The sequence below is a fragment of the Cervus elaphus genome, chromosome 12 (assembly GCF_910594005.1).
Source record: "Cervus elaphus chromosome 12, mCerEla1.1, whole genome shotgun sequence".
Lineage (NCBI taxonomy): Eukaryota > Metazoa > Chordata > Mammalia > Artiodactyla > Cervidae > Cervus > Cervus elaphus.
This window is the reverse complement of record NC_057826.1, coordinates 34,620,808-34,642,714: the sequence shown is the minus strand read 5'-3', so window position 1 is coordinate 34,642,714 and position 21,907 is coordinate 34,620,808. Positions and strand designations below refer to the sequence as shown.

The 21,907-nt window shown below is 47.2% G+C and overlaps 1 protein-coding gene across 3 annotated transcripts in view; it reads left to right on the top strand.

Annotated features, from left to right (window-relative positions):
• Window positions 1–21,907, top strand: part of SAMD4A (sterile alpha motif domain containing 4A) — a 221,876-nt gene that overhangs the window by 178,891 nt on the left and 21,078 nt on the right. For all 3 annotated transcript variants that reach the window (XM_043919926.1, XM_043919928.1, XM_043919927.1), the window contains 5 exons: window positions 394–503; window positions 2,682–2,768; window positions 11,596–11,929; window positions 14,171–14,256; window positions 19,606–19,724. In XM_043919926.1, the coding sequence (XP_043775861.1) occupies window positions 394–503; window positions 2,682–2,768; window positions 11,596–11,929; window positions 14,171–14,256; window positions 19,606–19,724 (736 nt within the window). The remainder of the gene's footprint in view (window positions 1–393; window positions 504–2,681; window positions 2,769–11,595; window positions 11,930–14,170; window positions 14,257–19,605; window positions 19,725–21,907) is intronic.

Genomic DNA, 21,907 nt, shown 5'->3' with positions numbered 1-21,907 from the left:
ACCCCTTTGAGAATCCTATAGAAGCTGTGGATGACCCTCTGCCCAGAAAACCACCTACATGCTCACAAATTGGAATTTATTACCCAGTATTAAATTTAATTTAAATTTTAAAAATTTAATTTTAAAGAATTGCTGTGTGCTCTGAAGCCCAGGGGCCCCCAGGTATAAAACAAAGGGAGCCCAGCAGTGGGAATATCAGAACTAGACCAAGCCTTCTAAGTTGGTAATTTGCTGCCAAAATGAAACAATGAGTAACGTAAAGATGATTTTTTTTCCCCTTTTCTTTTCTCTGACCACCATCTCCTTTCCTTTCCTCTCTCCCCACATCTCTGGTCATCTCCTCTCTTTCCCTCTCAATTTCTCTCCCCATGTCCTGCACATCGTGCACCACAGATGTTCCCGCCTGGTTAAAAAGCCTCCGCCTGCACAAGTATGCCGCACTCTTCTCCCAGATGACCTACGAAGAGATGATGGCCCTCACTGAGTGTCAGCTGGAGGCTCAGGTATGTACACGGGAAGGTGCCCCAGGCGGAACCTTGCATTCAAGTCCAAGGCAGACCTTGTCTGGACCCACACCTCTACCCACCTAGTAGCTTGCCTTGTTTTAGGAACTGCCAGCTGCGGGCCAGCATCACATGGTAAGGCTGGGTTCTTGCCTTCGGGGTCCAGTACAAGATGGAAGACAAATGGGTAATCACAGGACAAGTGAGGCTGAGAAAGAGTGTTATGAAAAAAATAAATAACCTAGGTGTACACTCCTAGGGTGCCAGGGAGGAATCAGAAGAAACAGCATTGACCAAGACCTCCAAGAATCTGTGTCCCTGCTTTTGTTTTCCTTGCCCACCCCCTCTGTCTGCTTGGCCAGTGCTGGTTTGGAGGATGACAGATTGGTTGTGAATTTTTCAATCTGGTTACAAATCAGCTAACTTCCAGTAGTTAGGAAGCAGAAGCACCAAGTCCTGACTCAGACCTTCCCCAGAAGTTGCTCAAAAACATTCAGACTGATCTTAATTCGAACGGAGAGAGTTGTACAAAATATTTTCTAACCACACTGAATAACATTACCCCAGGTCTCAGATGGCAGTCCCCTGCTGTGTGCCATAAAAGGGCAAGTTCCTCCTTCCTTCTGTGGATGCAGAAGGCCAGGCCAGTCAACAGAACCCCTGAAACTAAGCATGTTTCCTACCCTGCTGTGCTTGAGCAAATAGATCTGACCAATGTCTTTGTTTCCCTTGTTTAAAATGCTATTTGCATTTTCAACTTGACCTCAGTTTCCTTTGAGCGGTGATTTGAGAGAATTAATGGTCTGAACGGGCTAATAGTATTTCCCCTGCAGGAAGAGGAGATTGTACCAGTTGGGGCATGGCTGGTCTGGATACAGACCTCCCAGCAGATCCTGAATTCCCATTGCATATTCAGTACCCGCGGTTAACCTTTGCAGGCCTGGCTGAATACCAGTATTGAGATGTAAGACAAAGCCCAAAGTCACTGCACATTCTCAGAGAATGAAAAGCCCTAATTTCAACTTCCTAAGGCTTCTCCCACTGCTTTTTATCTCGATCGCTCCTTGAGATCCTCAGGATTGATGAGAACTGCTTCTGAGAGCATTGTTGTGTTTGGGTCAAAGTTGAGAAAAAAAAAGTTCAGTCATCACTTGGTCAACTTGAGGAAAAAACAAGAAATAATTGACACAGAGGGCAAAGCCCAAGGCCAGCACAAACTTTTCAGAGTAAAAATTCACGTGAACCAAAAGTCAAGGCTAAATAGTAACATGCTCCCAGTGTTTCATCTTAAAGATGGATTTAGATGTCACTAGAGTCTTAATTTTCCTCGGTAAAGGCAACACCTCTGGTGTTTCCATCTTTTCCACCTTTAAGGGAAATTTTATGAATCTTTGCAGAAAGTCATTAGAAGTTTATATTATAGGTCTGATTTGAGAAAGAACCTTCCATTTGGAAATCTTCGGTCTTTCTAGTCAACAGATGTTTAACTGAATCCTAGGGCTCTTCGCTGCTACACAGTTTATTAAGATAAAATCCATAATCCTAACTGTGAATCCCAATCTTCTACCTGAAGTGATGACTGCATTATTACAGGTTTAAGTTCTTCTCTATTCTGATTTTCCTTGTGGAGACTTAGGAGGGCCTACAGACATAAAAACCAGCCAGTGTTGTCTGACACCGGGTGAGAACTGAATTGGATTTCATATCTCCTCGAGATGGGTAAACATAGAAAAGCTTTGAGAAAGCAATGCATATCTCTGTATGGGATTGGAACCTTCAGGGAAACTGGTAGGGACCAAAACGATAAAACCTGGACACAGGAAAGAGTGTATGACTTAAAAATGATGTTTTAAGACTATGAAGAAATTTCATGCTGGGTGGGATGATTGGCTGTTTCTTGCTCTCCTAAAGGTCACAGGGAAAAGACACAAGCACCTGTGTGGTCAGGAGGAGTTAAAATATTTAGTAAGAAGAGGTTGATGATAATGGATATTGAGGAGTTACAACATTTAGTAAGAGGTTGATGGCAGTGGATGTTGAAGAGAGAGATGAATGGCTATTTACTAACCTGCAGACACGCAGGAACCAAGAAGACAGTAATGTACTAAATAGCTTCCAAGAATCTCTAAGTTGATGCCTAAAAATATGTTTTTAAATCTAACTTTTACTTCATTACAGAATGTTACCAAAGGCGCAAGACACAAAATTGTCATCAGTATTCAGAAGCTCAAAGAGAGACAAAATCTCCTGAAGTCTTTGGAAAGGGTAAGTTATCACCAGGTGATGGACCATTTCTACCTTCATGGTGGGAAAATGGGTCAAGGGAAATTATATTCTCAGTTGAAAGTGTCATCGGCAGGCCTTACAGAGAGCAATAGGTTGTTTCCTTACCAAAGTCAGAAAAAAATGAAATGATTTTGAAGTTTATCTCCTGGTTATACACGCTTCTATGGAACCTGACCGCTTAAGTGTACTTAAGCCTTGGGTCCAGGCATCTCGAGACTGGCCCTCCCATAGCTCTCAGGAAATGTTTTACATACATTCATTTCTGCCTTTTATACATCTGTAGAGATTAAGGAGGTGTTGAGCCCACAATCAGAGGCTGAAATTTTGACGCATCAGTGTAGGAAACAAATAGATGTGCCTCAGTCCTGCTGTCCACCCAGGGAAGGATCTGACTTTGAGAAAAGCTGCCCACAGCATAGCAAACACCCACAGGTTAACCCCCGGCTTCCACAGAGAGATCACAGTTTTTTGGTGGATGGACGTAGTAGACTCTCCAGAGAATGATTTCAGGCATTAACTTACCAGAATGGGTCCCTGTGACTCTGAAATGAACTGTCTCCGAAATGCAAAATGCTGAAAAAGAGTTTATTCCACCGTTAAAAGCAGTTCATCTGCTGTTACCATCTCTTTTTGTTTGCTGCCTAAGTATGTTTTCTTCTCGCCTTTGTATCTGGATGTCAGCCTAGTGTGGATGTCATTTTTAGGACATGGTGGCTTTATGACTCCATCTAAGGTCCAAAAGCTACCCACTGCAGTATTCTTGTCTGGAGAATTCCATGTACAGAGGAGGCTGGCAGGCTACAGTCCATGGGGTCACAGAGAGTCGGACATGACTGAGCAACTTTTTTTTTTTTAAGGTCCAAAAAAGAACAGACCTTGTAAGCTGGTGCTGCCACAGACCCGATGGGGAGATCCTTGTGCATTGCTGTTGGGAGTGGTGGGTGGGAAGGTATTTGCTGCTTTCACAGCTAGAGTTGTAACCCCTTCTAGAAACCCCAGGGTACCTTTGAAAGCGATCAAAGTACTAAGGCAGGTGAGGCTAAAGCAAATTTTGTGAGCGCATAAACATTGCAGTGTGGTAGAAATTTTTTAACTTATTCACAAAGATCTGTGTGTATATAATTTTACATACACCATATAAAATTATGCTTAATGAATATTAATGAATAATTAGTTGCTCAATCATGTCCAACTCTTTGAGACTCTGTGGACTATAGCCCACCAGGCTCCTCTGTCCGTGGGATTCTCCAGGCAAAAATACTGGAGTGGATTGCCATTCTCTTCTCCAGGGGATCTTCCCAATCCAGGGATCGATCCCCAGTCTCCTGTGTTGCGGGCAGATTCTTTACTGTCTTTACTTCCCCACCAGGGAAGCCCAATGAATTATCATATAAAATATAAATTAATATATAGTTTATTTACTATATTACTAAAATATAGTAATATATAGAATCTGTAACTTTGTAAGGAAGGTGGCTTTTAAAACCTGTGGATGGATAGACAGAGTCTACTTATGGGTACTTCCATGATGAAAGACCTGTTCTTAATTATAGTGAATCACAAATGACAAGTAACCTGTCCAACTGAACCTGAAGTTACTGTTGTTGTTCTTAATTTTATGCCAACTCCTTTACCAAGCCATTCATCTAACAGAGTGATTATTGCCATTTCTATATAACTTCTCTTTTGGGAAATATTCAATAAGCCAGTTTTCTCCTTATCTGTTAAAAAGCACAGAAAACATTTTGCAGAAGGATTTGATTGCTAAGATTATGGTTAAAGAGCGATGTTTTCTGCTCTTATTTCTGGAGCTTCCTTCAAGAACTCATTCATATCCTCTGTCACTGAGGGTCATGCACCCACCTGGGAGACAGAGATGGTGCCGCTGTCGGCTCCACCTCTTGCAGTGCTGGGCTGAACCAGCACATGGAAACTCAAGGGAGGCAAGGTGGTTCGGGTGGCCCTCATATGCCACTGACTTTCTAGCTAGCCTTTGATAATTCGGTGACACTATGTCCTATCTTTCACACCTAGAATAATATTGACTCCACACACACAAAAAAAGCTTTCTCCCTGGACCACTGGATTGGGCATGTTAAAACAGATGACAAATGTGACACAGAATCGGAAAGATCTACTGGCCAAGAGGAAAGCATGCATGATGAGTTTATTTGGTGTGACTTCTCTGAGGAGGAAAGTGGTGGACCACCATTTCGGGCTTGCCTGAGAACACCTGAGTTTAGACACTTGTGAGCTTGTCCCGTTAGGAGCTGATGGCCTGGGGGTGGGAGTGAACCTCAGTGTCCACTGGGGACTCAGCCTCAGCTCTGTTCCCTCTTCTCTGGAACCCGCACCTCTCCTGCCCTACAGGAAGAGGGCTATGGGTGACCTGTTCCCACAGAGGCCGCCAGCGACAGCCTCCCATCCGCCATTTCTCTGGCATTCCCAGACCCTCAGCTGACTGTGCTGTTGGAAGCGGTGTCATCATGTTCTTGCTTCCGGTGGCATTCTTACGTCACACAGAGATTTCTAGGGAGATGGCTGGGGCCCCGCCCGTGGCTAGTTCATAATCAGCAGCCGCTGCAGATAAGCTCTAGGTCCAGAGCACTTCCACTCAGCTACTGAACACTTTATTAAGCAGCTGCCTTGGACTCGATTTCCCCTCCTTCCTCACTGGAGGCAAACTGTGAGGAATTCGAAGTCCCCGCCCCCGGAGAGCTGGGGACACGAGGTGCCACAGACAGACGTGTGGCGGTACCGTCACAGCCCAGAGTGATCAGCGCCGTCACTGAGGCTGGTGGGGGCGTCCTCCTGGGATGAAACAGAGGACTCCGCTGCGGTGAGGACGGAGGGCAGAGGGGCATCCATGCCGGCGGAGGGCTGGGGGAGAGCGGGCCCTGAGCCGGGGTGGGCCACGACTGTGGAGAGGAAGAGAGTCACTTAGCAGGAGTCTGGGCATTGGCAGGAGGTGCAGGCTTGGGTGTCGTACCATTTGGGAACCAAAAATAAAGGAGGAGTTACTCATGTGAAAGGACTTCCCTTGTGGCTCAGACGGTAAATCGTCTGCCTACAATATGGGAGACCCAGGTTCGATCCCTGAGTTGGGAAGGTCCCCTGGAGAAGGACATGACAACCCACTCCAGTACTCTTGCCTGGAAAATCCCATAGACAGAGGAGACTGGTGGTCTACAGTCCATAGGGTCACAAAGTCGGACACGACTGAGAGTTCTTCACTTCACTGATGTGAAAGAAATGAAGTTTGATGAGTGGCGTCTGCAATACCTGAGGACACCCCGCTGGAAGTAGCAACTCAGTGGCCCAGAGAACAAGTCTAGAGTCCACAAGGGTTCGAAAGACTCAGTTGTGGGTCGTTTGTGTGTAAATGGTCAGAATTGTGTGACGAGTGATAAGAGCTGAGGATGGTCCCTGGATGGGGAGCGCCAGAGGACATGGAGGGACCAAACAGTGACAGACCCCAGAGGCTGGGAGGGTTAAGGAGGGACTGTCCCATCAGGGGCCATGAACATGTCACACCTAATGAGGACTGAACACTGCTCCCTGGAACAGGCCACCAGCAGCTCCCTGGTATCCCTGATGCAAAAGGGTTTCAGGGAGATGGGAGGGGAAGCAGGAACCCAAGAACTGGGGAGTGCAAATGGTACTGGGGCCTTGGGGTGAGGCAGTGCAGACTTCTCAAGATGTTTGGTGGGAAAGGTAAGATTAGAACGGTCACTGGGGCAGATTTTTTTATCTTTAATAGTGAAAATGTTTCCATGTGGTTTTCAGTTCAGTTCAGTTCAGCTGCTCAGTCATGTCTGACTCTTTGCAACCCCATGGACCCCAGCATGCCAGTCTTCCCTGTCCATCACCAACTCCTGGAGTTTACTCAAACTCATGTACATCGAGTCGGTGATGCCATCCATCCCTCTCATCCTCTGTTTTCCCCTTCTCCTCCCGCCTTCAATCTTTCCCAGCATCAGGGTCTTTTCAAATGAGTCAGCTCTTCGCATCAGGTGGCCAAAGTATTGGAGCTACAGCTTCAGCATCAGTCCTTCCAATCAGTATTCAGGACTGATTTCCTTTAGGGTGGACTGGTTTGATCTCCTTGCTGTCCAAGGGACTCTCAAGAGTCTTCTCCAACACCACAGTTCAAAAGCATCAGTTCTTCAGCACTCAGCTTTCTTTATACTCCCAATTCTCACATCCATGTGCTTTTATTTACTGTCTTTTTTCAGTTGACTCCCAAACTGTGAAACTGACCATTCTCTGAGCTTGGGAACCTGGCTTGGAGAAAGGAGACACACACAACCTTCTGTGTTCCCGCCACCCCCACCACCCCATTGTGACAGCATCCTCACAATGTATGGGTCCATCCCGGGAGTCATAAGCACCTTAGGGTGAGGATTCTGTCATCCTTTTTAGCCCCCCGGTGTCTGACAGTGCCCAGCCCATAGAGAGGTTGGAGTTAAGTAGACACAGGAGTGCTGTCTGCTGGGTGAGAGGTCTAGTTCATCTCACACAGAGAGAAGGATGGATGGGGCAACAGGATGCTGCATAAGTGCTGGGCATGCCACCAGCTGCCATTTTCCAGATGATTTGTACCCTGTGACTGTTACAAGCCCCGAGAGAGGCTCTGACCCAGTCCTCTTCCAAGACCTAAGAAAGCCAGGCCAGGAAACCTGGGACAGTCAGGATGGAGCACCTTGCTGCTGTCGGCCCCGAGCTGCGTCTGCCTGACCGACTGCCGTGTAGGAGGGTCCAGCCTTCCCACTCCGCTCTCACCTCTGCTCCGCACAGTAGTTAAAGGGCAGCTGTGCTGCTTTGTGTTCATTTCTGCTTCTTTGAATTCCTAATGCAGGGTTATATTTATTATGCAAAGGATCCATAGAGACTTGGGTTGATCCCCTGTTTTTGTCAACATGGGAGTTTGTTCCCTCAGCCAGTCGAGGGCACTGGATTGAGCTAGATTCCTTCTCCACCTGGGCCCTCAAGTTCCCGAATTCGCTCTGAAGAGTCAAGAATGCAACCTGATGGTCATAGTGCACCGCCCGGAGGCTGGCATCAGCAGAGCCACTCCTACTGGTCATAAGCCAGGGGTCGTCTCTGAAAAAACAACTCTGAGACAGTGGCTTGAAGTCAAAGCAAAAGACCAAGCTAAGCATGATTCCTGATTGTGATATTTTCAGAAAGTGTACGACATTATTCACTATGTTTATGGGTTCCCTTTTTGGTGTGGGTGTCCCCAGTAGCGTTGGAGAAGATTTGAACTTGGGACAAGTATACCTGCCCAGTTTGAAGGAGTTCAGCTCTTAGCAGAACCTCGATCTCCTCCCCCAGCACTGAGTAACTGCAGAAGCCTTCATGACACGTGTCGAGAGCAGGCAAGGTTGGTAGCAGTTGACAGAGTCAGCAGGCACCCATTTGCTCTTCTCAGCGGTACTGCCACGTGGGATGGCACAGCAGGGGTGCATGTGGTCACCCAGAGGAGCCTGCCAGCTCTGGCTGCCCAGCCCCCTCCCAAGAGGAAGCCTCACCCCTTCTCTCATCTCCCTTCCCCTCCCCAGTCAGGGCTGGACAAGGAGGTCAGAACCCCTCACCCCCCAGGTGCTGGCAGGAACTAGAGGACCTCGAGGCAGGGGTCGTCTGGTTGGCACGTAGTTTGATCAGAAAAGGCAGCAGGGGTGCTCTTGGTCTGGGTCGGCTAGCTTGCCTCCACTGGTCCTGCCCTGATACCATGTCCGAAGTCAAGGGACCAATCACGTGATAGCATCAGACTCTGCAAAGGGCCGGTCCAGCCCAGCATCAGGAAAACTCAGGCTAACCAGGAGTATCCTGACTCAGGCATTGAGCTGGCGGGCACGGGCTGCAGGCAGGTCTTACCAAGGCCCTGTCTGCCAGGTTGAGAAGGAAGGGCGTAGACTCTGCAAAGTCTACTTCTTTAAAAGGAAAATGGATTTTCTCCCCTAAAATAGACTGGACAGTGGCCCTGGCCAGGTTTGAGACAATTCTGGTGGCTACTTAGCATTTCAGTTCCCTCGGAATCCTGGGGTGCCAACTAGGCCGAGGCACAATTCAGGCTCTGCTTCCAACCCCCCCACACAAAGCAAGTTCCCGCCAGCAACCGGGCGGGCTGTCGGTGTTTTGCTGCCCAGAATTGAAACAGGCCTGCGTCCTCAGATTTCCTCTTTCTAACTGATTGATGGGAGATCTGGGTGCAGAAATGATCGTGTCCCATCAGCTTGTGTTGCTTGACATCATCGAGCAATTTTTCTTGATAAGAGAGGATCCCAGGAACGGGCTGGTACTCATGCTTCAGGCTTTTAAAATTATGTTCTTGCTATTCTGGGCTCTCAGAAGATTAAATACTTCATTAGTAGTCAGGGCCCTGATTGTCAAGGTCCTTCCTGGGTCCTAGGGAGAGGTTTGCTGCATAAGCACTGGGCGGCACTGTGGCAGAGAGCAGAGCCCACCGCCTTACCAGGGAGACCCCCAGCCCCTGACTACCATCCCCAAGCATCTGAGCCTGTTCTGCAGTTCTATGAGCATCTGACAGATATCTATCAGAATCAACTTTCACTGCTTTCTCCAGTAAATAATGCCCAGGATATCAAACTGTATGTGCAGAAGGATTCAATTTCATTATATAAAGTCATGGATGTATTACATACAATTATATACATTATAGGCATACCTCATTTTATTACACTTCACACATACTGCCTTTTTTTTTTTTTAACAAATCAGTTTGTGGCAGCCTTGAGTTTAACAAGCCTTTTGGCCTCATTTTCCAAACAGCATTTGCTCACTTCATGTCTCTTTGTCACATTTTGGTAATTCTCATCATATTTCAAACATTCTCATTATTATGATATTTGGTATGGTGATGTGTGATTAGTGATATTTGATGTTACTACTGTGAAAAGATTATAACTCGTTGAAGACTCAGATCATGACTAGCAGTATTTAGCAATGAAACATTTTTTAATTCAGGTATGTACATTGGTTTTTCTAGACATAATGCTATGACACACTCAAGACTATATGTGCTGTGTGCTAAGTTGCTCAGTCGTGTCCAACCCTTTGTGACCCTATGGACCGTAGCCCATCAGGCTCCTCTGTCCATGGGATTCTCCAGGCAAGAATATTGGAGTGGGTTGCCATGCCCTCCTCCAGGGTCCTGACCCAGAGATTGAATCTGCGACTCAAAGTCTCCTGCATTGGCAGGTGGTTTCTTTCTCACTAGCAACACCTGGGAAGCCTAATAGACTATATAGTGTAGTGTAAACATAACTTTTATAGGTACCGGGAAACAAAAAAACTTGAGTGATACTTAATGTCGTGATCTGGAACCAAACTTGCAATATCTCCAAGGTCTGCCTCTATAGTATATATTAAATATGTATATATATGTTTGTGTGTTTGTGTAAAATACTTATTTTTCTCTAGAATGATCCTTCTAAAACATGTCACTCCCCTGCTCAGAACCTTCCCTGACTTCTCATCTCATGTAGAAGACTTTCTTGCAGCCCTGCCCCAGCCCGCTGACTCCTCTGCACTCAGACCCTGTGGCTCCTTGGACTTCACACCCCTCCCCTCCGCTCGCCCTCTCTGCTCCAGCTCAGGCCTCGGTGCTGGTCCTCACAGGCTCCAGGCTCCCACCCCGGTGCCTTGGCCCCCGCTGTGCCCTCTGCCTGGAGCACTCTTTCCCAGGAACCTACCACCCATGTTCCGTTGGATTCCGCTCCAGTGTTAGCCCTTCACAGAGCCTCCCCTCCCAGAACCCCCGCCCTGCTTCCCAGTCGCCAGCATGGGAACTCCCCGGGGGAACCTTAACAGCTTTCCCACCTTATCCCCATCCCCCCACACCAACTAGCTCAGGGCACAGCAGGTCAGAGCCCCCAAAACATAAACTTAACAAAGAACCACATAACATAGGAACCTGTAGCTTTACAAATATTAACCTCACCACAACCACCAATGAGGCGGGTACTACAGTAATCTTCATTTTATACACAGGGAAACTGCAGCACTGAGAAGTTAAGTCATTTACCCAAGGGCACACAGCTGCATCAGACCCAGGCGTCTGTCTTAGCGTCTGTGCTTCGAGCCATGCCTGCGTTGCCTCTGTCATGGGCTGAATGAAAGTGTGAATGAGCAGGATCCTTCATCTGAAACAAATCATACGACAGGAAACCGCCATGTGACCCTGTATAATTTTGTTATGTAGCTTCTAAAGTGTGGGATGTAAACTATATCAAATGCACTTTAAAGAAAGGCACAGAGGATGCCAGGGAAGGAAATATACCAAAATCATTTTAGTCATCATCTTAGTGGGATTTTAAAGTGATTATATTTCCTCATTATACATGTATGTATTTTCCAAATTTTCTACCTGGGTTAATATTGAATGATTTAATTTTTAAACATTTATTTATTTGGCTGCATCTGGTCTTAGTTGCGACACTTGGGATCTTTGTTGCGTTATGCAGGATCTTTCATTTTGGCACATGTACTCTCTAACTGTGGCTCATGGGCTCAGTAGTTGCTCCAAGAGAGCTTAGTCTAGACCAGGGATCAAACCCATGTCCCCTGCGTTGCAAGGCAAATTCTTAACCACTGGACCACCAGGGACTTCCCCAGAATGATTACATTGTAAACCGTCCCATCTTCCAAAGAACGTTCTAATGAAAGTGTCAGCAGCCATGAGCCCCATCTGAGAATAGTTCCAGGCAGAGGCGGGGAGGTATGGAGGTGGGTCACCCCAGTTCCTGACCCTAACAGAGGTCTTCTCCCTTTGACCCTCCAGGACATCATTGAGGGGGGCAACCTGCGCCTCCCCCTCCAGGAGCTGCACCAGATGATCCTGACCCCCATCAAGGCGTACAGCTCACCGAGCACCACCCCAGAGGCTCGCCGCCGGGAGCCCCAGGCCCCACACCCACCTTCACTGATGGGCCCCGAGAGCCAGAGCCCGGACTGCAAAGACAGTGCCACGGCCGCGGGAGCCTCGGCCACCGCTTCGGCCGGGGCCAGTGGCGGGCTCCAGCCGCACCAGCTGAGCAGCTGTGACGGGGAGCTGGCTGTCACCCCGCTGCCGGAGGGGGATCTCCCCGGGCAGTTCACACGTGTCATGGGGAAAGGTAAAGCCTAGTGTTCCCACCTGCCCTTTTCTCTTCTCAACACCCCTGACCAGAGCTACCATTCCCACGGGCTTCCCCTGGGTGTGGGGTGAACTGCCAAAGTCCATGTCATTAGCCCATTCTACAGATGGGGAAAGTGCAGCCTAGAGAGGGAAAGGTATTTGGATCTGGATTCCAAGCTCTCTGACAAACCACCCCGCCCAAGGCCTCTTCCTTCACCCTGGCTCCCATCTCTCCCCTTCCCTCAGATCAGGGCCCACAGGACCCTCCTGGTGGACCGCTCACTGAGCCTTTGGACTCTCAGGCTAAAGGCAGGCTTCCTACAGGCCACCCAAGGTACCACAGCCTTGCTGCCTGTGTCTGTGGGGCAACACAGAATTCACACATGGTCCCTGGGTGAGCATCCCTTCTACCCGTGACTGCCCCGAGCCAGACCCTTATGCACGTATCCTGTATCGTGTCCAACACTAATCTGTGGTTGAGCAGGTGCTTCTCAAGAAATCTTGATTATTTAAAAAATGTAGTGAATGCCAGTACTTTTCCTCTGGAAAAGGGGAACAATGTGTTTTCTATTGTCCAATATTTCAGACCATTTTAAAGAACTGAGCTCTAATCAAAAGAAAGGGAACACATGAGTCTTATATAGGTACATTGAGAGACTTCTGGTGGTACGTGTTCTTAGAAAGACTGAGATCTGTAGAATTCTGGTTCAGAGGAGGTGACTTGTAGCATCCTTTGGAGCTGAAATGCCAGCCCCACTTCATGGTCAGCACGGGTCCCCCCCTACTCACTTTCTCAGTCTCCCCTACCCCCAAGGGGCTCCTTGCTGTGTGGATTAGAGTAGGTGACCCCCTGCTGGAGGTACCGATGAGCTGGTTACCTGAGAATGTTGTACTTCACCCCCTTACCCATGACACGATCCATGTGGGCTCTGCATTCCTGTGGCATGGCTGCTTTTTAAAATTTCACTACTTTCAAATAAATTATGAAATCAAGTCACACTCAACATAAAAATCAAAGCTAGATGAAAAATGATGAAAGGTGAAAATAGCCCCCACCTCCACCCTTGGCCCTACCAGTTTCCTCCCCGGAGGTAATCACTATAAGCATTTTGGGATATCCCTTCAGAAACACTGTAATTATATATAAGCAAATGAGCATCCTTTTTACACACAAACAGGTCTTGTTTATATATTTCTCTGCAGTTTTTTTTTTACATTATATGGTTTCAATATTTCTATCAATACAAAAGTACCATCTCATTCTTTTTTAAAGGCTGCATACTATTCCTACATATGCATAAACCATAATTTGACAGGGCCCCAATTAATGGATATAGAAGCAGTTTCCATGTTTGGTTATTACCAACAGTGTTATACTGAAAAATCTACATGCCAAGGCATGGTATAAATGGGATTCTGTGACAGATCAGGTATGTGGGATGAGGGAGAGAAAGGCATCATGGTGCCCAGGTTTTAAGCATGATCTCCTTGAGAGCAAGGAATTTTTACTTCTAACTGATGTCTTTGTCTAACCATCTCCACCTGTCCTTCTAAACATTCCCATCAGAAGCAGAACACCAGGATCTTTTGGATGGGAATAGAATGAACTACACTAGCATGGCCGAGAGCTGTCCAGGGGGTGTGTGTGCTGTGATTCTGTCTCTGAACTTGGGTGTGTAGGTGAACCTGTGTGTATATATAAATGTGTGGGTATCACTTTGAGAAAAATCACCCTTCAGTGAATGAGTAGCAGGCTCCTTACTCATGTGCATGCCCACACACCTCACATCCTAAAAGGTGTGCCAGCCTCACTCCCCCAAATGAGATGTGCAGCTCATTCATAAAATGATGGTGCCTGCTCTGATAAGGGCTGATGGTCTTTAGGGTCTTTGAACTCCCTCTCAAAGGACGCTCTTTCAAAGACAGGGCTCGGGACGCTGCTGCGTTCTTCTTCTCCCAGAGTGTCTGTCTCGGGCCGGGTTGCAGAAGGCTTAATATAGAATGGTATGCGTGGAATTAACCAAAGGGGCTTCTGGAGACAAGGGCTCCTGTGGTGACCAAGCCTTTGACTTCAGTGGAACGAGGAGCCTCCTGGCCTTTTTTGTGAAGCTGACGTAAAGCCACAGTCACACATACCTCTCAAAATATTGGTCCTGAAAGGAAATCGGAGGCAGATCTCAGGGGTTAGAGTAGATGTGCATTTTTCTAATTCATCCTTTTTTTTTTTTTTAATTCCCAGTGTGCACACAACTCTTGGTCTCCAGACCCGATGAGGAAAATATAAGTTCCTATTTACAGCTCATAGACAAATGTCTAATCCATGAGGTAAGTAGTGACAGGTTTCATGAAACTGCTTTTTCTCATTCCTTTGAAGTAGTTCTCAGAGATTCTGTGAGGTGATCATTTGGGTCTCTGACATCTTGTCTTTGAGGAGTAGAAAGTCATTAATAATAGCTCGAGCAGAACTCAGCTGTGGTGACTTCAAACCTAAATGCAGCTTGTGTGTTACTCTGGTGTTCAGAGATTCACCTAGACTGAGCTCTGACATGGAGGCAAATGCCTGAGAGAAGCTTCTGACTCCAGAAGCCTCCCTGAGGGACAAAGCCTGGGGTGGACCAAGCGGGGAGAAAGGGAAGAGTGTTCAGAACAAATAATGTGTGTCTGTCTGTGCGTCTGTGTGTGTGGTTTGAGGGCTTTCTGCTGTGTTGTGATTTCTGATTCTTATAGGAAATTTTTTTTAAATTGTATTGGCATGTAGTTGATTTACAATGTTGAGTTAGTTTCTGCTATCCAACAAAGTGAATCGGTTATACATACATATGTATAACTCCTCTTTTTTTTAGATTCTTTTCCCATATAGGCCATTACAGAGTATTGAGTAGAGTTTCCTGTGCTATACAGGAGGTCCTCATTAGTTATCTATTTTATATATAGTAGTGTGTATATGTCAGTCCCACTGTCCCAGTTTAACCCTTCCTCACCCTTTCCCCTTGGTAACCATAAGTTCGTTTATTACATCTGTGACTCTATTTCTCTTTTGTAAAAATAAGTTGATTTGTACTATTTTTTAAGATTCTACATATAAGTGATATCATATAATGCTTGTCTTTCTCTGTTGACTTACTTCACTCGGTATGACAATCTCAGTCCTTTTGACAAAAGTCAGGCTGATGCTATGCCTCCCAGGCCCTCAGGCCAATGATGGAGCGACCCTGACGGAGCGAGGCAGGTCCTGGCCAGGGCTGTCCCAAGGGATGTGGCGGGGACAGGCAGCTGTGCCTCAGACCCAGGATCCCAGTGGCTTCTTGGGTTCCCTTCCCCTGAGAGAATTACATAGGGTCATGGTTTTAGAAAACTTAGGACTGGATAAGCCTAGGTCACTGAGATCTTTTTGTGGGACTTAGATGTGAAAATAAGATGGTAAAGGCCTCCAAGTCCCCTGGGTTTTGCCATGCTGGTAGCTGGAACCCCAGGAGTCCAGTGGGTCCCGGGGAGGGGAGATCCACACTTCGCACATTCCAGCTGCCCACAGGCCATCTGCTGCTGGTGGCTTGTTTGGTTTTCTGCACCGTCGGCCCTGCTGTGCTGTGACTGCCTCCACCTGCCCCTCACACGCAGGTGTGTGGTCTCCCACTGGGTTTCCATCCCAGCCCCTCCTCCCCATCCCTGAAACCCGCATTTTTGCGATTTCTTCTCACAGCACTGTGAACTCCCACTCACCCTTTTCAGCGTCCATTCATGACACAGCTCTCATCTGGGCCAGCAAAAAGCCATAGAAAGAAGGGAAGGCCAGGACAGGAGATGGACTTTAGAGTTCATTCATTCCGTAGGTATTTATAAAGCATCTAGGCCTTGCCCCCGGCTGGTGGGCTTCCAGTAGGAGGGGAGTGGGTGAGACAAAAGGAAAACAGGTCATCACACGTGTGACCATAAGGCCACCGGTGTGGGGCTGGAGCCCAGGAGGTGCGGTGGGCACTTCTCTAGAGGCCAGAGGGACTGCCTCCAAACTAGACCTGAAGGACAAACAGAGCCGTAGTGGGAGAGACTTGTTCCACGAGGAGGCAGAACAGAGAGGGGTCCAGGTGGACGGAGCAGCGCTGGAGGGGAGGAGGGCGCTTGGGGTGGGCTTAGGGGGCTACCGATCGCCAAGCGTTTAAGCTTCTGAAAAAGCAAACCGGAACCCTGCTTCCGCTCCCACACCCACGCTCAGCATTGAGCCTGCGAGACACTGAAGGACGAGTTACCTTCCGCCTCATCTCCAGTCTGCTGAGCCCAGGAGATGAAATAACGAGTCCTCCAGCTGCCTCTGCTGGGCGGTGCACAGGCGTCCTCATTGGCCCGCAGCGCCCACGTTGTGGTCTGGTGCTGCTCACTTTCCTGCCATTGTGCACGCTCCCTCTGCACCCTGGCTCTCCTTTCCATGTTTTCCCCTTTACTCCCTTGGAAGCTCCAAGCTCTAGGTGCCAAGGTGGTACCGTGTGGGCTCCTCTCTCCTGACTGCCGCGGAGGAGCCTCGCTGACGGGAATCACGGGGCAGATAGGACTCGTGCCAGTCTGCTCTCCTGCTTTCGTGTCAGGATGGAGGCGCCTGTGCACTGCTTTGGGAGGGGAAAACGTTGTCCAAGGCTTTGTATTAGTTGAGTTTGAGAAAGAAGAAAGGCGTTTGAATAATTTTCCACAGCCTGAGGGTATTCTGTGTGTGCAGAGCCCACCCTCCCCGGAAGGCCCTGTCCAGGCACAGCCTCCATCCTCGCTGAAGACTCCCCTGGGCTCCGGGAGACAGGGCCCCTTGCACAGCCTGATCGGGCTGTTCAGCTGCTGAAAGGGAGGGTGCTGACCAAGCCTAGACACCTTCCTTCCTCCCCAGGGACAAAGGAGCCACTCCCCAGAACAATAAAAGGAAGGCCAAGAAAGTTCTGAATCTTATTTCTGAAGTCCATCACTTCATCTCCTAGATTACAAGCCCAGGCTTCTTAGCTCCTCACCGTCTTAGACGGACAGTTCCCTGAAGATGAACCCTTGCCCGCCCCCTTCATGAGCCTTGTTATCCAGCCACGGGAGCTGAAGGACACATCTGCCTCCACACAGACGTCTGAGTCAGGGCCTGAGAGGAGCAGAAGACTCAGAAGTGGCTGACTGGCTGTGTGTGGGCATTCTGGAGAGTGTAATCTTCCTTCCCCTCCAGCCCCAAAGAAGCTCTGCCAGCCCCACCTAGAGCTGCCTGGAGCGGGCTGGGGTGAAGTATTGGCCTCCCAGCCAATAGCAGAGCTCCCACAATGGAGTGCTATTTGCAGACATGCACAGGAACCAGCTTTCAGAAATCACTCCTTGCCAGCCATAGTCTAGCTCCACTCCAAGCCTCCCAACTTTGTCTTCCAGGACTGAGAACAGCCACACACTCAGCACTGCTAAGGGGCCCACTCCTATCTACAGTCCCAATTACTGTGAGTCTGATGTCCTGGCACTGAGTGGATGACCTGACCTCTCTGAGGGGGCGTAAACATTTCCATCTTCTTGGGTGTTCTTTGTCACCGTGGGAAATGTCACTTATGAACCAGTGTCCCCGGCAGCACTTTGAATGCACATCTGTAAAGTGACCCTTTTACTCCTTTGTCACCTGGAAGCACAGGCTGGCTCCAGACCCACTTGATATTGTGGTTTTGAGACCTTGAAGTCTTTTGTTGGTGTTAAAGGTGATGGTTGAATACCAAATGTGATGGACTTTCATGCGCCACCACCAAAGGGCTAGTCCCTGCAGCTGAAAAACCTGGTGAGGGTGTCTGTGGGCAGTACCACATGCACCACAATGAAGAGCTAGGTGTGTTGTGAGTGTTCTAAGTGCCCTCTGTGTGTGAATTAATTTGAATCCTTACAGCATCCCTCTGATAAGGTATTACTGTCCTGAGTTAAAGGAGCTGAGTCTCAGGTGGAGGAACCTGCATAAAGATGTGCAGAGATATGAGCCCTGCCCATTTGCATCCAGAGCCTTCTACTGACCACTGAGCTGGACTCTGCTCCCCAGGTCATCTTGACCTGCATGCCGGCATCTGTGTTGTTGCTCAACACTTGGCTGACTAAGCTAGTCAAAAGCAGAATCTACCCATCCCTTTATTAGTCTAGCAGAAATGCTTGCCTTTTGTAGTTTTCGGAAATACTCATGTATAGCTGGACATTCACCTAGTATCATCAGCAAATGAGAGGGACCATAGAGGAGAACCACACCCTCACCTTCTAGCCCTGAGACCATTCACCATGCACCTTAAGGGGTATCAGCACCTTTTTCTCTAACGGGGCACTGAATGCCTGGTGGGGAAGCCCTCCTTGATGATTGTCCTCAATGGCATCTGGCCAAGGTTACCTGGGAGGAAGGGGTTTGCAAATCGTCAGTACCTTTTCCATAATATGACTAATGTCTTTTTGCTTTTGTTCACATAGCTCTCTTGTGTTCAGGTCTTTAAAGATTAAATGTCAGTAGAAGAACATTAAGCTGTCATTCTTTTCTCTCTGTTTAAGGAATCTGCTTCCTTTATGGGAAACAGGCATGTAGTTTATTATTACTCTAAGTAATCATTTACTGCTACTTAAAATTATTTCATGCTTTATTGACAAAACTACTTGGGTATGGTATCTCCATCACCATTACTGCTCATTAGTCAGATCCGATGGACTTATGACAGCACATAGACCACAGTTCTACACACTTGACAGGGAGTTCCTATATTGTGTGTGTGATCCTCACCAATCTAGAACATTACATGGCCATGACCTACCTGCAGCAGAATTCCCTGGGCACTTGCTGCAAACACAACCCCCCTAGACTCCTCCCGAGATCTATGAAATCAGGCTCTGGTGTGTGGGAGTCAGTCCAAAATCTAGGTTTTAACAGTCTCCTTGGGGGGATCCTAATATATCCTGAATTTGAGAGTCCCCGCCTTGGGGACTTACAGCCCCATGAAGGCCTTCCCTGGGCTGCACTGAGTACACGGCTGTACACATGATATTGATGGGAGAGTGTTATGTATGGGGCAGTAGACAAAACCTCCCCAAACACCAATTTTACCAGAAAAGACTTGAGAAGACATCAGATCTATCCATTTTCCTAAGCCTTAGACAAAATTTAGGTTATGATCAGTGCACTGGGGTTGTGTAGCACATGGGGCTTGTAACTGGAGATTTCTCAGCAGAGTCCTAACACGTACAGTGTATACTCTGTGTTCAGAAGCCCTGAAGACCACTCCAGGGTGAGCACACACCATCAAAAAGATTGATTTTTGGAGTGGTTTAGCATTTCCATTGATTATGAAAATGCAGGGGGCCTGCAAAAGCCAGAGTAGTCAACAATCAATTTTGCAATTCATTCTTGGTTAATAAATAGAGCCCAGAGCGGAGTCAGGGGAAAGAGGAAGGAGGGTAGGGATCTGCCAGAAATGCAACCGAAATCGAGGATTGCCAAAAGCTTAATGCACGTACCTTACCAGGCACCTCCAATGTCAAATAACTTGAATTTTCAGTACAGGAGGCTCTCAAATGAAATTGACTGCTATTTGGACCAGGTTGGAAACAAGGTGAAGAAAAGGCAACTGTAGGACTCCAATATTTCCCCTATTAATTGCATGTTTCTCCCTCTAATGCCAGGTTGCGTCACCCATTAAAAAGTCCTGTTTGTTTTTGCAGGCATTTACAGAGACACAGAAAAAAAGATTGTTGTCATGGAAACAGCAGGTGCAGAAGCTCTTTCGGTCTTTCCCTCGGAAAACCCTTCTAGACATATCAGGATATCGACAGCAAAGAAAGTATGTTGGGATTTCAGTCTTTGTAATGCATGGTGGTTCCAGGACCTCACTGTCTGCTTGGGTTCCAGGGTCAAGACTACACAGGGCATCATTACTTGTTTCTTGGAGTGTCCTCTGACAAGTTCAGACCACATTCCTTGAACAGGTGGGGTGGGAAAAAGGCTGTAGAGGGAAAGACTTCCCAGAGGAAGAGCTGAATGTGATCTTTGTCAACTCAATTTACATGGTCAAAATGATGTTATTAGTACAGATGGGTATGGAGTGGGGAGCGGGTACAACTTAATGAGTGCCAGCAAAACACTTGGTGGTTTATCCACAACAGGGGGCTCTGAAAGGACAAAAACAGGTTGTTCTCTCTGCACCTTAAGTGGTAGTGTAATTTTTTCTCCCTTCTTGCTGCAGACAAGCTAATTATAGTTGGTGGCAGGGTGAAGAGCCCAGTGCTAGTCTATTTTGGTCTGAGCTGCAATCTAAGAGTAGAGCAGTACCATTCTTGATTTTTCATAGTACTTCAGCTTCTTGGATGCAGTTTAAAAAAGCCTCGTTGTACTTTACAACCCATTACTTTAATCTGGTTTTAAATTGAAGAATCCAGTTGCATATTAAAGGTGAATTATAGTGCCAATCTAGGGGAGGAATCATGGGGAGGGGTGGAGTGAACCATTGAACAATAACAGGGCGTCTTGGGGAGACAAGAGAATGATGGTGCCGACATGCTGAAAAATCAACATCCTTTTTTACTCTTTTCAACATGAGCATATAAATAATTATTTTTATCATTTGCACCTAGAAAGTTCTGAATTCATTTCTCAGTGCATATGTAGAAGCTCTGTCTGTGTTGTTAAAATGTTTGGCATTTATTTGCATAAATGTGCCTTGAAACATCACTGTTTTATAGTACTTCAGGGAGATAAGGCCAGTTGGAATTTGAGAAAAGTCTTCATTAAAAATTAATGTAAAACTTGAAATGTTATCATATTCCAGCATATATAACACAGTTATTTATTAAACAAACAGTTAGCATTTGCTCTGTGCCAAGTGAGTATCCAAGCACTTAAGAATATTATTACATTTAATCCTTGCAACAACCATATGAGGTAGAGGGGCTATTATTAACCCCAATTTACAGGGGAGTTGGGAGGCATCCAGGATTTGGACCGGACAGGTCAATGCCAGCTCCAGAGTCGGTATTCTTAAGCGCTATGGATGCTGGGCCACTTTCCTTGTCTCCAGATGATGTGCAGAAAAGCCAGATAAAACAACATTCTGTAGCAAGCTCCTTGGTCCCAAGCCTCCCTGGAGGGTTGGGCTGGACCACCAGTGTACCTTGAGGATTCCTGGGGCCCAGATGAAAGGCCAGGCCTGCTCCTTAGCCTTCTCTCCTGGGGCTACCCCTTCCCTAGACTCTACCTCTTCTTGTAAGGGCAGCAATATCCCCTAAGAAAGAGGAAGATCCACACCCCTCTTGCAAACCAGGTCCTTGGGAGACAAGTTCCAAGAGAAAGAAAGAATTCAGAAGTTGAAGATAAAGAGAGAGCTTTGAAACTCTTTGCTCCTCCTCCCCAAAGTGCCATCTGTTCGTCTGTCTGCCCTGTTTTGTCCTTGGTCCACATCTGAATGCCTGTTAACCTTGATTTCTCTAGAGTGTTATTAACTGGTGCTTGAATTGGGTTAACTCAAGATTTGCCGGATTGGACCTCCTTATATTGATTAGAGTAAATTCAATCATTGATCATGGATGTTCAATTGGAAGTTGCTAAAGTTTGAGTTGTGGTGCTAGAGAAGATTCTTGAGAGTCCCTTGGACAGCAGAGAGATCAAACCAGTCAATCCTAAAGGAAATCAACCCTGAATATTCATTGGAAGAACTGTTGCTGAAGCTGAAGCTCCAATACGTTGGTCAGCTGATGTGAAGAGCCAACTCACTGAAAAAGACCCTAGATTGAGGGCAAGAGGAGAAGGGGGCAACAGAGGATGAGATGGTTAGATGGCATCGCTAACTCAGTGGACATAATTTGAGCAATCTCTGGGATTTAGTAAAGGACAGGGAAGCCTCGCATGCTGCAGTTCATGGTTGTAAAGAGTAGGACACGACTGAGCAACTCAACAACAACAGAAATTCTAGGAAATAATTTGTTTTTATAAATATTACCTCTGGGATCTTGCTATGCTATTAATTTTCTT